At 39.8% G+C, this 11,715-nt stretch overlaps 1 protein-coding gene across 4 annotated transcripts in view; it reads right to left on the reverse strand.

Annotated features, from left to right (window-relative positions):
- Window positions 1-11,715, reverse strand: part of LOC139687257 (afadin-like) — a 266,733-nt gene that overhangs the window by 15,373 nt on the left and 239,645 nt on the right. For all 4 annotated transcript variants that reach the window (XM_071584395.1, XM_071584394.1, XM_071584393.1 and 1 more), the window contains 2 exons: window positions 3,898-4,220; window positions 164-267 (listed from right to left, as the gene is read on the reverse strand). In XM_071584395.1, the coding sequence (XP_071440496.1) occupies window positions 164-267; window positions 3,898-4,220 (427 nt within the window). The remainder of the gene's footprint in view (window positions 1-163; window positions 268-3,897; window positions 4,221-11,715) is intronic.

Consider the following 11,715-nt stretch of genomic DNA (forward strand, 5'->3'; position numbering starts at 1 on the left):
ATAATTATGCAAAATGTTATTATTAATAACTATGCCAAGTAATATGCGGTCAACCCGCAAATATTTTATATGTAATTATAATCTTAACTAAATTAAAGCCATGAGTATATTCCTCATGCCATGCTCAGCCACCAAAGGGAAGAGAAAAGGAAGGGTTTTTTACCTGTACACTTCTTGGGCACCAATCACTCCAGGTGTGTTGGCCATAAATGAGCCATCTGGACTCCGCGGTGTGGCCAACATTGTCTGAGCCTCGTTTATGAAATTCTACCAAATAAGAAAATGACCAAAAATCAGTGGATATCACTTATTCTCTCTGAGATAAAAAAATAAATATATCAGCAACTTAGAGATAACACAGTTTCCCTCCACTTCATGTTTTTGTGCCTTTACCAACAGCTATTAAACAACAGTATTATGCAAAAAACAGTAATGACAGAGAGGGAGATTATGCCTTGCTGTATGCATGAACTGAAAACAAATGCAAGGGGCTCTGATATTCTATTGATGACCTTGTTTATCCCTCCCATGGGCTACGCCCTTGACCTGCAGGAAGGGTATGCACATTCCAGTTGTACAATTTGTGGCAATGACAAATGCTTCTAATCGGGACACCCACGCCAGGTAGGTCAACAAGTAAGAGCAAGATGAAAAGTGGCTTGTGCAGCATATGTTCCTCAGGTTGCTATGAAGGCACCTGACCCCAGTGGGGTGCCCATTTCAGTGATTGTGTCTCGTTAAAAAGAAACTTTAGAGGTAGATGACATCCAATCGCTTCATTTATCATTTCCATGATAAATAGGGATTTTGAGTGATTGAAAAATCAAGGTGACTCAGCCACAAGGAAGTAAAAGATGGTTTAATTGGCCGACAAGATGTTCGCCGTAGTTTTCTATGATGCTCGTGGGATCATCAACATAAATTACTAGCAAAAAGGACAAATGATTCATGGAGGATTCAATGTGTTGTTATTACAACAGTTGAAAGAGGAAATCAATGAAAGTCTTTATTTGGCAAAGAAAAAAATTCCCTTTCATCAGGACAATCAACAGGTGCACAACTGCGCAGTTTCAGCAATGAAAATCATGGAATTAAATTTTGATTTATTATTATATTCAACAGATTTGGCAACCAGTGATTTTTTTTCTAAACATGAAAAAAATGGCTTGGTATAATACAAGTCATAACAAACATGGAGGTCATTTCCAACACAGATGCCTATTTTGAGGACCTCTTGAAATCCTACTTTTTGGATGGCTTGAATAACTTGGAGACACACTGGGAAAAGTGTATAGCGCTAAAAGGAGATTATGTTGAAAACTAAAAAAATCTACCCAAAGTAATGTTTTTCTATATTCCCTTAAGGCCTTATTAAATGACAGTTGACATAGAAAAGGATAATTAAGGTTCCGGCATACTACATAGAGAGAGAGATGATGAAGTCTTCAATGCCATCTATCCCTGCAACAGCCTTCCAAAATGGAGGGTAGACAATGGCACCCTACAAGAAAGATTCATTCCTGATCGAACACAAGGTGTAGAAATGCACTGCTCAATTAAGTTTTTTAATGTGTTTATCTATAATTCTCTAGGGTGAACAAAAAAGAACTTACACTTGTATGAATAATTGAATTGGTTGCTTTCATTAATCGTATTATACAAAGTCTGTCTGCAGAGGATCCAGCCATGTAACACTTTGAGAAAAATAGCTCGCCTAGAAAAATAAGGCCCTTGGGACCTCATACACTTATACCAGCATCTATTCTACTGGTAAAAACAATCTGCTAAGTCCTTTCTATCCGAATGGCTGTCATCAGCTAGCCTCTTCACATCCTCCCCCCTTCATCTCCTCTCAATGGACAGTTGATAAGACTGGGCTTTTGTTTCAGGGTCATAGCTGTACAACCATGACTCATCTCCAGTTATGAGACCTTTCTCAGAAAACAGTGGTCATTGGTTGTGGCTTGGAGTGAGTCGGTTAAATGGAAGAAGGGATCTGTCATTACACACCAGGATACACCAGCTAAATTTCAACAGTTCACGCCACAAGGGTTATTCAAAAGTCAACTTAGATCAATATTTTTATCCACTTCATTTAGATTCTCATATATTGAGATTTTGACCAATTTCATCCTGCTATTGGTTCCATTTCATCAAACCAATCACATTTAGGCTCCAGGCAGCCATAGGGGAGGGGTGGGATGGGTTGGAAGTGGAGAGGCCATGATATTGGATATAGTCATTCAAGGGGGTTAGACATTTCCAGGCATACAAAAGTTAATAGTTTTCTTTAAATTACACAAGTACATAATTTCACAAGTTTTTATATAATAAATTTGTGAAATGGAACAATTCTAGAAGCACCAGCCTGAAATCATGTCATTCAAACTAATATGTGCATTTTAGGGCCATTTTTGCACTAACTATTCTTTTACCCTTCAAGTGCAAGGAAAACAGAAGAAGGACATTGGGAAGGAAAACATTCATGATTCATTCAAGAAAAGCTTTTTATTTCAAATACCACATGCTGCATTTTCAATTTTCCCCACTTCATATCATCATATAACGAACGACCTGTACCATCCAATGTTGTAACAGTCTGTGATCATGGATGAAACTTTACAAGGGTCAAAAAGTGACCTAAATTCAACAAAATATTTTCTGGATAGTAAAGCCATCCAGCAGAGATTGGATGCTTGCCACTAACCATCAGAGCACCCTAACAGTACTTCCATTTACAATAGCCCTTTAAATTACTTCACATTATTCATTATGCTGCCTGGAATATGAACAACATGGAGTTCCAGTGGATCTCCTGGTAAGGGAACACCATTAATTGCCAGATAAGAGAGAAGAGTACAACAGGGTGTGGCAGTTATCTCCGGACAAATTTCAATTTGAATTTCCCGCCATATCGTAGTTTCCCTGGACATCACGATTGGCGTTCTTGAAAGCTATAGGCATCTAGTAAACTGCCATGACCTCAAAATGGCCGAGGTGTTACGTACAAGTGTGGGGTGCAATCGAAGAGCCGCTATTATTGTAAGTGTTCACGCTGGGCGTGAAACAGTTCCATTCTTCTGGTAGCCCAGATCCACTGCTTACGATATTGTGGCTAAGTATAATGCTTCAGAGAAGTCTGGGGAAGGTTTTGCAATCTCATTCGAGCTCAGGAGCTGATTTCAGAGGAATTTTGCAAATTTTGAAGAATGTCGTGAAACTGTGGATGGTAACTTGGCCTTGGGGAGACAATATGTCTTTCAACAGGACGGTGTACCAGCGCATACGAGTCATTTAATCCAAAACTGGCTCCCAGATAATATTGGCATGTTCTGCTCAAAGGAGTTCTGGCCCCCGAACAGCCCAGACTTGAACCCTCTCGACTATTGTGTTTGGAGAGTAGTCGAGAGAGTCATCAATGAGACAAGGCACCCTAATGTTGCATCTCTACGCACAGCTATCGTAGCAGCATTCACGAATATGGAGGGCACTGTTTTAAAAAGTGCGTGCGATCGATTCAGGACAAGATTGGAATGCGGTCATTGTAGTTGAAGGGGGTAATTACATTGAGTAATGTTACTCTTGACAGATACCACTACTTTCATGTGCAAGGATTTTCATTTCATTTGTATTTTTTTTAAATAAATTTGCTTTTGAACAAAAGTTTCATTTGTCCGGATTTAACTGCCGTATCCTGCATATGAAACATAAAGTTTTAAAAAGTACCCAATGATAATACTATGTATTTAAACCTGGATTGTAAGATCAAAACATTAAGTGGAATTAAAAAAGGTACATATTTTCTTTACACAATAGATAGAAATTGGAGTCATGATTTTAAAATCAATTTGTCTTGTTTGCTCAATTCAGGGCATTTCAAAAAAGATCAAAACTTACATTTGGGTCTTCTCTGACAGTGGATCTCTCCTGGTGGTTGGCATTGTCATCAAATGTGACCACCTTGCTGTCATGGAAAGAAACTCTCTTGGCGGTGGTGTTACTTGTGCTTGTTGGTGTTCCAGCAGTCAATGACAGCCCAGGTCCTCCCATAGGGGTTGCAGGGCCATTACCACCACCACCACCATTGGCATTCCTCAGCACACCACCACTACTGTTGGGCGCACCCTGCTGCACTTGCTGCTGCGACATGATGGCAAAGGAAGAGCCTCTCTCTGGGGGAGCGGGTGCCCCTGGCGATAGGCTGCCGCCACTGCCAACCACTGCTCAAACAAACAAATGATCATCATTAAGAGCAGCGCAATCACATCAATTGGCACCCTTGATAAGAAAGGAAATCAGCTCCTACTCTTCTATGAGTGCACCTTGCTTAAAACCATCCAAAGTACACGAAACACTATTTGTTTGTTCTTATATGTGCTTAAAAATTAGCATGAAAAATAATTAAGAGCTGCAAGAATGTACACAACTACCAGGCTCCATTTGTACATTTGGAGGCATGGACACTGCAGTGGGCAGGCAGCATTGTATGTAGTTTACACATTTGACGGCATACTGCATCATACTCTTTCATGCCCCGTATTTATATTCTACGACTGTTGACATTTTGTATTTACATGATAAGTAATAAACTTCAATAAAACATAAAGAGGGGGCAGGGCATTACAACAGAAGAAGATGGTTAGAAAGGTTCTTGGAAACATCCCCCGATGCCAGCAATAGTGTAACGAATCGCCCACATGGTAATCCTTTATGAGTAAACATTTAACGCATCATCGCTCTTGTTGGAAATTCATGCGGACTTTCAGTGTTCTACTCTGGGGGACTCGGCTCCTTCATATTCAAATTTTACCTAGTGGACAAACAAGTCTGAGTTTGGTCGAGATAGCTCAGATGATGATCCGCGTAGTGGTCGGCCAAAATGTGCCACTGCCACCCCAGAAATCATAGCAAAAGTGCATGAAATGGTCATGGAGGATTGGCGACTGAAAATGCGAGAAATTACTAAAGCTATAGGGATGTCATCTGAATGGGCATATCACCTTTTAACAGTAGAATTGGATATGAGAAAATTATCTGCTCCATGAGTGTCATGACTCTTGACGCAGGATCACAACTGCATCAGCATGGAAATTTCCAAACAATGTTTGACCCATTTTAAGAGCAACAAACAAGTGCCGGTTTGTGAACACAGATGAAACTTGGGTCCACTACTAAACCTCAGAGACAAAACAGCAGTCAAAGCAGTGGAAGTGTTGATTCACCACCATCAAAGAAAGCAAAGGCACCAAGGTCCACTGGAAAGGTGATCGCTTCAGTTTTCTGGGATGTAAAAGGGATTCTGCTGATAGATTATCTTCCTACAGGTCAAACAATTACTGGACAATTCTACACTAACCTATTTGACCGACTCCATCAAAAGATACATGAAAAAAGGCCAGGTTTGGCAAGGAAGATACAATCTCTCATCAAGACAATGCACGCCCAAACACAAGTGTTGTTGCCATGGCAAAAATATGTGAACTAAGATACAAACTGTAGTCACACTCACCTTATTTGCCTCCCCAAGCTCAAATTTTTCCTGTGTGGACGAAGATTTTCTTCCAACAATGAATTACCAGCCAAAGCAGATGGGTTTTTTTGCAGGCCCAAAGGAATCTAATATTCGAGATGGGATCAAGACATAAGAATGTCTCTCAATCAAGTGCATTAGCGTACAGGGAGACTAAATTGAAAAATAAAAAAGTTTCACTGAGGTAAATCGTTTATTTCTCTTCCATTCCAACAACCTTTCAAACTACCCTTGTACAAGGGAGGTCATAAAGTTCTAAATAAGATCAAGCAAGACTACATTGTCTTGCTTGATCTTATCATTAATCCTTACAGTGAAAGTGAGCTATGCTTCTATCTTGGGAAAGTCAGAGTAACAAACTCACCCGATATAGATGGTGTACCAGGTAAAATTCTCAGAGAACCTCAAAAGTTTATCATGACCCCTTTAACTTTCCCTGGTGAATCAAATCTCTCTGATGATGTGTATACTGATGCGCTAAGCGTGCCAAAGGTTGTCCTAATTTTTTACTTCAAAGGTGACAAGAACACTACGAATCATTACAGACCAATATCAATTATCGGTCTGGAAATTTCAAAACTTGTATGAGTACAAGATTTGACGAAAAAGTATCGGGAAAAGTTATCGAAAAGTAGATATATTTCAGATATTGCTACAATGCCTCAAAATTCTTCAAAGTACATCCCTTTAGCATCCACACACTTTTGCCAGCCGCTTTTCCAAAACTTGAAGGGTCCCTGATGGGCGAAAGGTCCTTAAGGGTACACATGCAAGCTTCTTTGACCGCACTCAGGGTTCCATGGTTGTGTCTTTTAAAGAAGGATTTCACATTAATAGGGAATAGGAAATAGTCTGCTGGTGACAAGTAAGGACTCTGAGGGGGTTGGATTATCGTAATGATGCCATTTTTCTTTTTGTCACTTTAGGTCATCCATCAAGATCTTCAGACCGAGTTTAGCACAGATCTTTTGCAGCACCAAATTTTCAGTGTGGCCTGCACTGCCATCTTACCAATGCAAAACTTCATGTACAAGTTACACTTTGTCGTCAATTATTGACATTGACAGCTGCCCAGTGTGGGGCTTGCCCTCCACACTCTCTTGACCATCTTTGAAGAGCTTGTGCCACTTAAAAACTGCGGTTTGTGACATGCTTTAATCCTTGTACCCTATTTTCCCAGTCCAACACAAAATTTGATGGCATAATATTGTTCAATCATTCACTGCATTTTGCGCTAGCACGGAGTCACTTGGCAAGGGTCCACGAAAACACGATCTAGCCAAAACCAATGCTGCCAGCGATTGGTGTTCATGGTTAGACCTGCCACCACTGAGCCTGCGCAGTGAGTGCACTGCGACGTACAGTCAAGTCAAGTAAAAATTTTTTCTCGTAATTTTTATCCATACCATGCATGCATATTTTCAAAGTCTTATTAATTATCTGGATGGCAATAACTTTTTATCTGAGCATAAGTTTGGATTTCAAAGAGGAAGATTAACAGAACATGCTCTTTTCAATACACTTAGTTATTATATAAAAGATATAAACTTAAAAAACAAAATAACTGCAATCTATTTTGACTTAAGCAAAGCTTTCAATATGGTAGATCACGAAATACTACTAACAAAATGTAAGGTTCTCGGCATAAGAGGCATTGCTCTGAATTGGCTAAAGACATACTTATCCAACCAGCGACAGAAGGTTGTCTTCTACAAAGACTGCTACATATTTCTCTTATCTCCAGGTGACCAAAGGAGTACCTCAAGGATCTGTACTTGGCCCGATACTTCTTTAAATATTTATTAATGATCTACCCATAAATCTAATGCTTAACTGCAATAAATGTGTCATGTAGGATGATGATGAGAGCATCATGAATTCCTGTGATTCATTGAATAATTTACTGGATAGAAAGAACATATATTTTGGCAAAAATCCATCACTGTCAGTTAAACTCTATGAAAAGGACCTCATTTTTGTTGACAGTGTAAGATTGCTGGGTGTTAAGATTGAATCATCCCTAAAATGGTCATTTTATCTTTCAGCTGAGACATTTATTTTTTAGTATTAGCTAAGATATCTTAAAATGTCTTTATCATTCAAATTTTCAGTCTCCATTATCACGTGGCATTTTATTCTGGGGAGGCTCAAGCCATGGGGAGGCCCAAGCCATAGATGGGTTAAATGGAAGAAGGGACCATTTGGTCTCAATTTCGCCCAAATAAAGACCACTATCTATCTATCTATCTATCTTAAGTTCAGAAAAAGGCCATAAGAGCTATTTGAAATTTATCCTTCAGACACTCACAGGCCTCATTTTCATGACCTGCAGATTATGCCACTGGCTGCTCTTTAAGTGCACAATCTAATCTTATTTGTCAAGGAAAACATGAATGCATATGAACAAAACCTAAATATCCATCATCATGATACACATACTAAACTTGATATGTACATTGAGGAAAGATCATCAGATTTGAAGTTAAGGAACCATATCACCAACGAGCCAAATTTTTTATCCTGCTTCTCACAGATTTGAAAGCATCTCCTTCAAATGCATGATTCAAGCATAATATTAAAGCGTACCAACTTATTAAACTGTTGTACTCTATGAATAATTTTTTTGCATTACTTAAAGAAAAGCCAAAAACGTTTTTTTTGATAAATAGCCCTGTGCAATGTACGAGGTATGTTCAAAAGGTATCACGAATTTTGACTTTTGCAGGTTACATATATTTGATTTTTTTGTGGCATTATGTTGGTACTTATGTCTCTCACTTATGCCGAAAAGTTAGGCCATTTTGAATGTTCAGTTAATTGTTGACAGCTGTTTTGCTTGGATGTATTTTGGCTTGTCTTTGATTTTTTCTGTTCCAAAAAATGGATCCAAGAATCTGTATCAAATTTTGTGTGAAAAACAAAATTAAGTACACGGATGCATTCTGAATGTTGACTGCAGCATATGTAGAAGCTACCTTGGACCGAAGCAACACTTATCAGTGGTACAAAAATGTTCTCAGAAGGCCAAGAAGATGTGAACAACAATGAGAATGCAGGACGCCAGAGCACATCAACAACAGACAAAAACATTGATGCAGATAAGAAAATAGTATTGGCCAATCGTCAAATCATTGTTAGAGAAGTTGCCAAGGACCTAAACATATCGATTGGCTTGTGCCATTTGAATTTTACCAATGATTTGGGCTTGACACAGGTCGCCGCGAAACTTGTACCAAAATTGCTCAATATCAACCAAAAACAGCAGGGTATTAACATTTCTCATGAGGGGTTAGACTTTGTCCGCGATGACCCAAATTTGCTCCAGAGAGTCATAAATGGTGACGAATCATGGGTTTATGGTTATAATGCGGCAACTCCCAATCATCCCAATGGAAGCTGTAGCACAAGCCAAGACTGAAAAAAAGCGTGCCAAGTTCGGTCAAACGTGAAAGTTTTGCTTAGAGTTTTCTTCGATTGCAGGGGTGTGGTGGTGCATCACGAGATCTTGCCACAGGATAGAATGGTAAATAAGAAATATTACCTGCAAGTTATGCGCAAAGCAATCTGCCACAAATGCCCGTATTTGTGGAGGAACAAAAATTGGCGTTTGCAACTTGACAACACCCCTGCTCACACATCGTTACTTGTGCACGAATTTTTGGCCAAAAACAACACACTAATGATGCCGCAGCCACCGTATTCCCCAGATTTGGCCCCCAGGGACTTTTTCTTGTTCCCAAAACTGAAGAAGCCCATGAAAGGACGACGCTACGCTACGATTGACAAGATAAAGACCGCATCGAAGGAGGAGCTGAACAAGATCACAGAAAATGATTTTTTGAAGTGCTCCAAGCAATGGAAAAACGTTGGCACAAGTGTTTAATATCTGATGGGGATTACTTTGAAGGGGACAAAATAGATATTCATGAATAAACTAACAATTTTTGAAAAAACACAAAAGTCACAATACTTTTTGAACAGACGTCGTAAGTAACCTTTTTCCATGTGATCCATGCTGAGAAATCGATGCAAATTTTTGTTTTATGATGAAATCATGCTAAATCGGCCAATGGTGAATAAAGCATAATTATTATTACTGTACTGTACTGTGTATATATCTATCGTGCATGTTATTATCCTATAAATAAAAATCTATGTAAAACTTCAGTGCATATCAGTTTCATGTCATAATTGTATTTTGTAATAACAGCCGCTATCACCTTCCTGGCCGATGGAACCATCTTTGCCTTTTCCGGAGCAGATTCACCCGCTGCAATCGGCTTTTCTTTCACCTCAGGAGTGTTGTGGTGGATCCAATTTTCACCCACAGTTATGAAGAGATGCAAACAGCCTGACTTGCTTTGCTAAAATTGCTTCAACAGGACCTTGGAAACAATCATCCAAATGCTTCCAAGGTCCAAAGTAAGCTATTGCAGAACCCAAGGCGCGGATAGGAAGTACAATTCTTCAGTCAATAAATGACAAACACCTTTTGATATGCTATGCGCTATGGTCGTCGCAATTTTTGGCTGTCCTGGACGCTCATCATCAGTCAAGCTGGTATAGCCATGCTTATATTCAGCAGCCCAAATTTTCAGTCAGATATGGTACTGCAGAGTCCACACACACAGCATCCAATTCGTCTTTTATTGGTGTCGGCGTAGTGCCTTTCCAAAACAAGTATTTAAGGGCAGCTTGATACTTGACTTTTTACATGCCCACGTAAACCCTCACAATGTCAAACTCATATGATTGTCAAGCAACAACTAAAAAGACCAAAATGACTGAAATATTGGTGAATGCATTTCAACGCCTGCGCAAACATTCCTCAACTTTTGTTGAATAGTGCTGCCATCTTCATCATTTCCACTTCCCAGCCAGCCCTCATACTTCTCACACCTTGTTGGGGAGCTTGTCAAGGGTGAACATCAAGATGTTAATGGGAGGATTCCCAGCCCAACTATTTTTTCACTCTATACCATCATGCAATTTCTTGGCAGGCTTTAGTTCTCCTAAAACAACAGCAGACAAAGCCAATTAATGAGGTCCTCTGGCATCTCATTAACAGGAAGTGTTTGTAAGTGAAATTATAATCACCTCCTATTCCATTATCAGAGCAGAATCTCTTTAATTGAGGAAGGTTTTCTTTATGCATGGCATTATGGAACCTGTCACCGGGGCTTCCCACCTGACACGAAGCCTAACATTTGGGAGAGCACAACACAAATGATTAGGGCTACTCAAGGGACAGAGCCCTGTAATTTGAGAGAACGGTTTCAGATTAAACCTTGAGTGCACCTGCCATTGGCCACCCGACTTAGGACCCCACCACTCCATCATTTTCCACGAAAATGCAAAAACAAGATGGGAGCCAATTGACCGGGATAGCTCCATACCACCCATTCATGGAGAACCGTGGACCAATGTAGGGTATTGTTCCATCGTCCATGCCAAGCATCCGACAGCTGGCTGGGTGCCAGGGAACTCACCCTCCAGCATCCCCTATTCTCCAAACAAGTGGATGGATTGCAAACTGGCTGGCGTGGCAACTCACAAGCAAGTGGTCCGAACACTGCTTGGACACTAGCTGAACTTGGGTTTGTGTCTGAGGCTGTTTCCTCCCCATCCTTTTGGTAGCCTCTTCATGAAAATCAGGGATACTACACGGGAGTATTCCCATTCCCCTGCCAACCCGCAGGGGTCCATGACAATCAAATCAGCAAAAATTGTGCCAATATACAAAGGGAAAGGTTGCAAAATGGCAATGAATTCTTATAGACCAATATCCCTGTTGAACCAGCTGGGGAAAATATTTGAAATAGTTTTTTATCAACGTCTTGTATCATATCTTGAGACATTTAAGCTATTATCCTCATCTCAACATGGATTTAGGAAAACAAGGTCCACTACAACAGCCACATATCACCTGGTGAATCAAATACTTTTAGGATTGGATAATAGAACTGAAACTTTAGGATTATTTTTCGATTTCAGTAAAGCTTTTGACTTCGTCAATCATCAGTTACTCCTATATACCTGTAAACTGAAATGCTATGGTATAAGAGGCACGCCCTACAAATGGATTGAATCATATCTAAGTGAACGGCATCAGAATGTTGAGCTCTAAAGAAATGGCTCCAAATTTGTTTCCCCTGGTAGAGAAGTAACACTGGGTGTTCCCCAGG

The sequence above is a fragment of the Hetaerina americana genome, unplaced genomic scaffold, assembly GCF_022747635.1.
Source record: "Hetaerina americana unplaced genomic scaffold, ioHetAmer1.1.p SCAF_187, whole genome shotgun sequence".
NCBI lineage: Eukaryota > Metazoa > Arthropoda > Insecta > Odonata > Calopterygidae > Hetaerina > Hetaerina americana.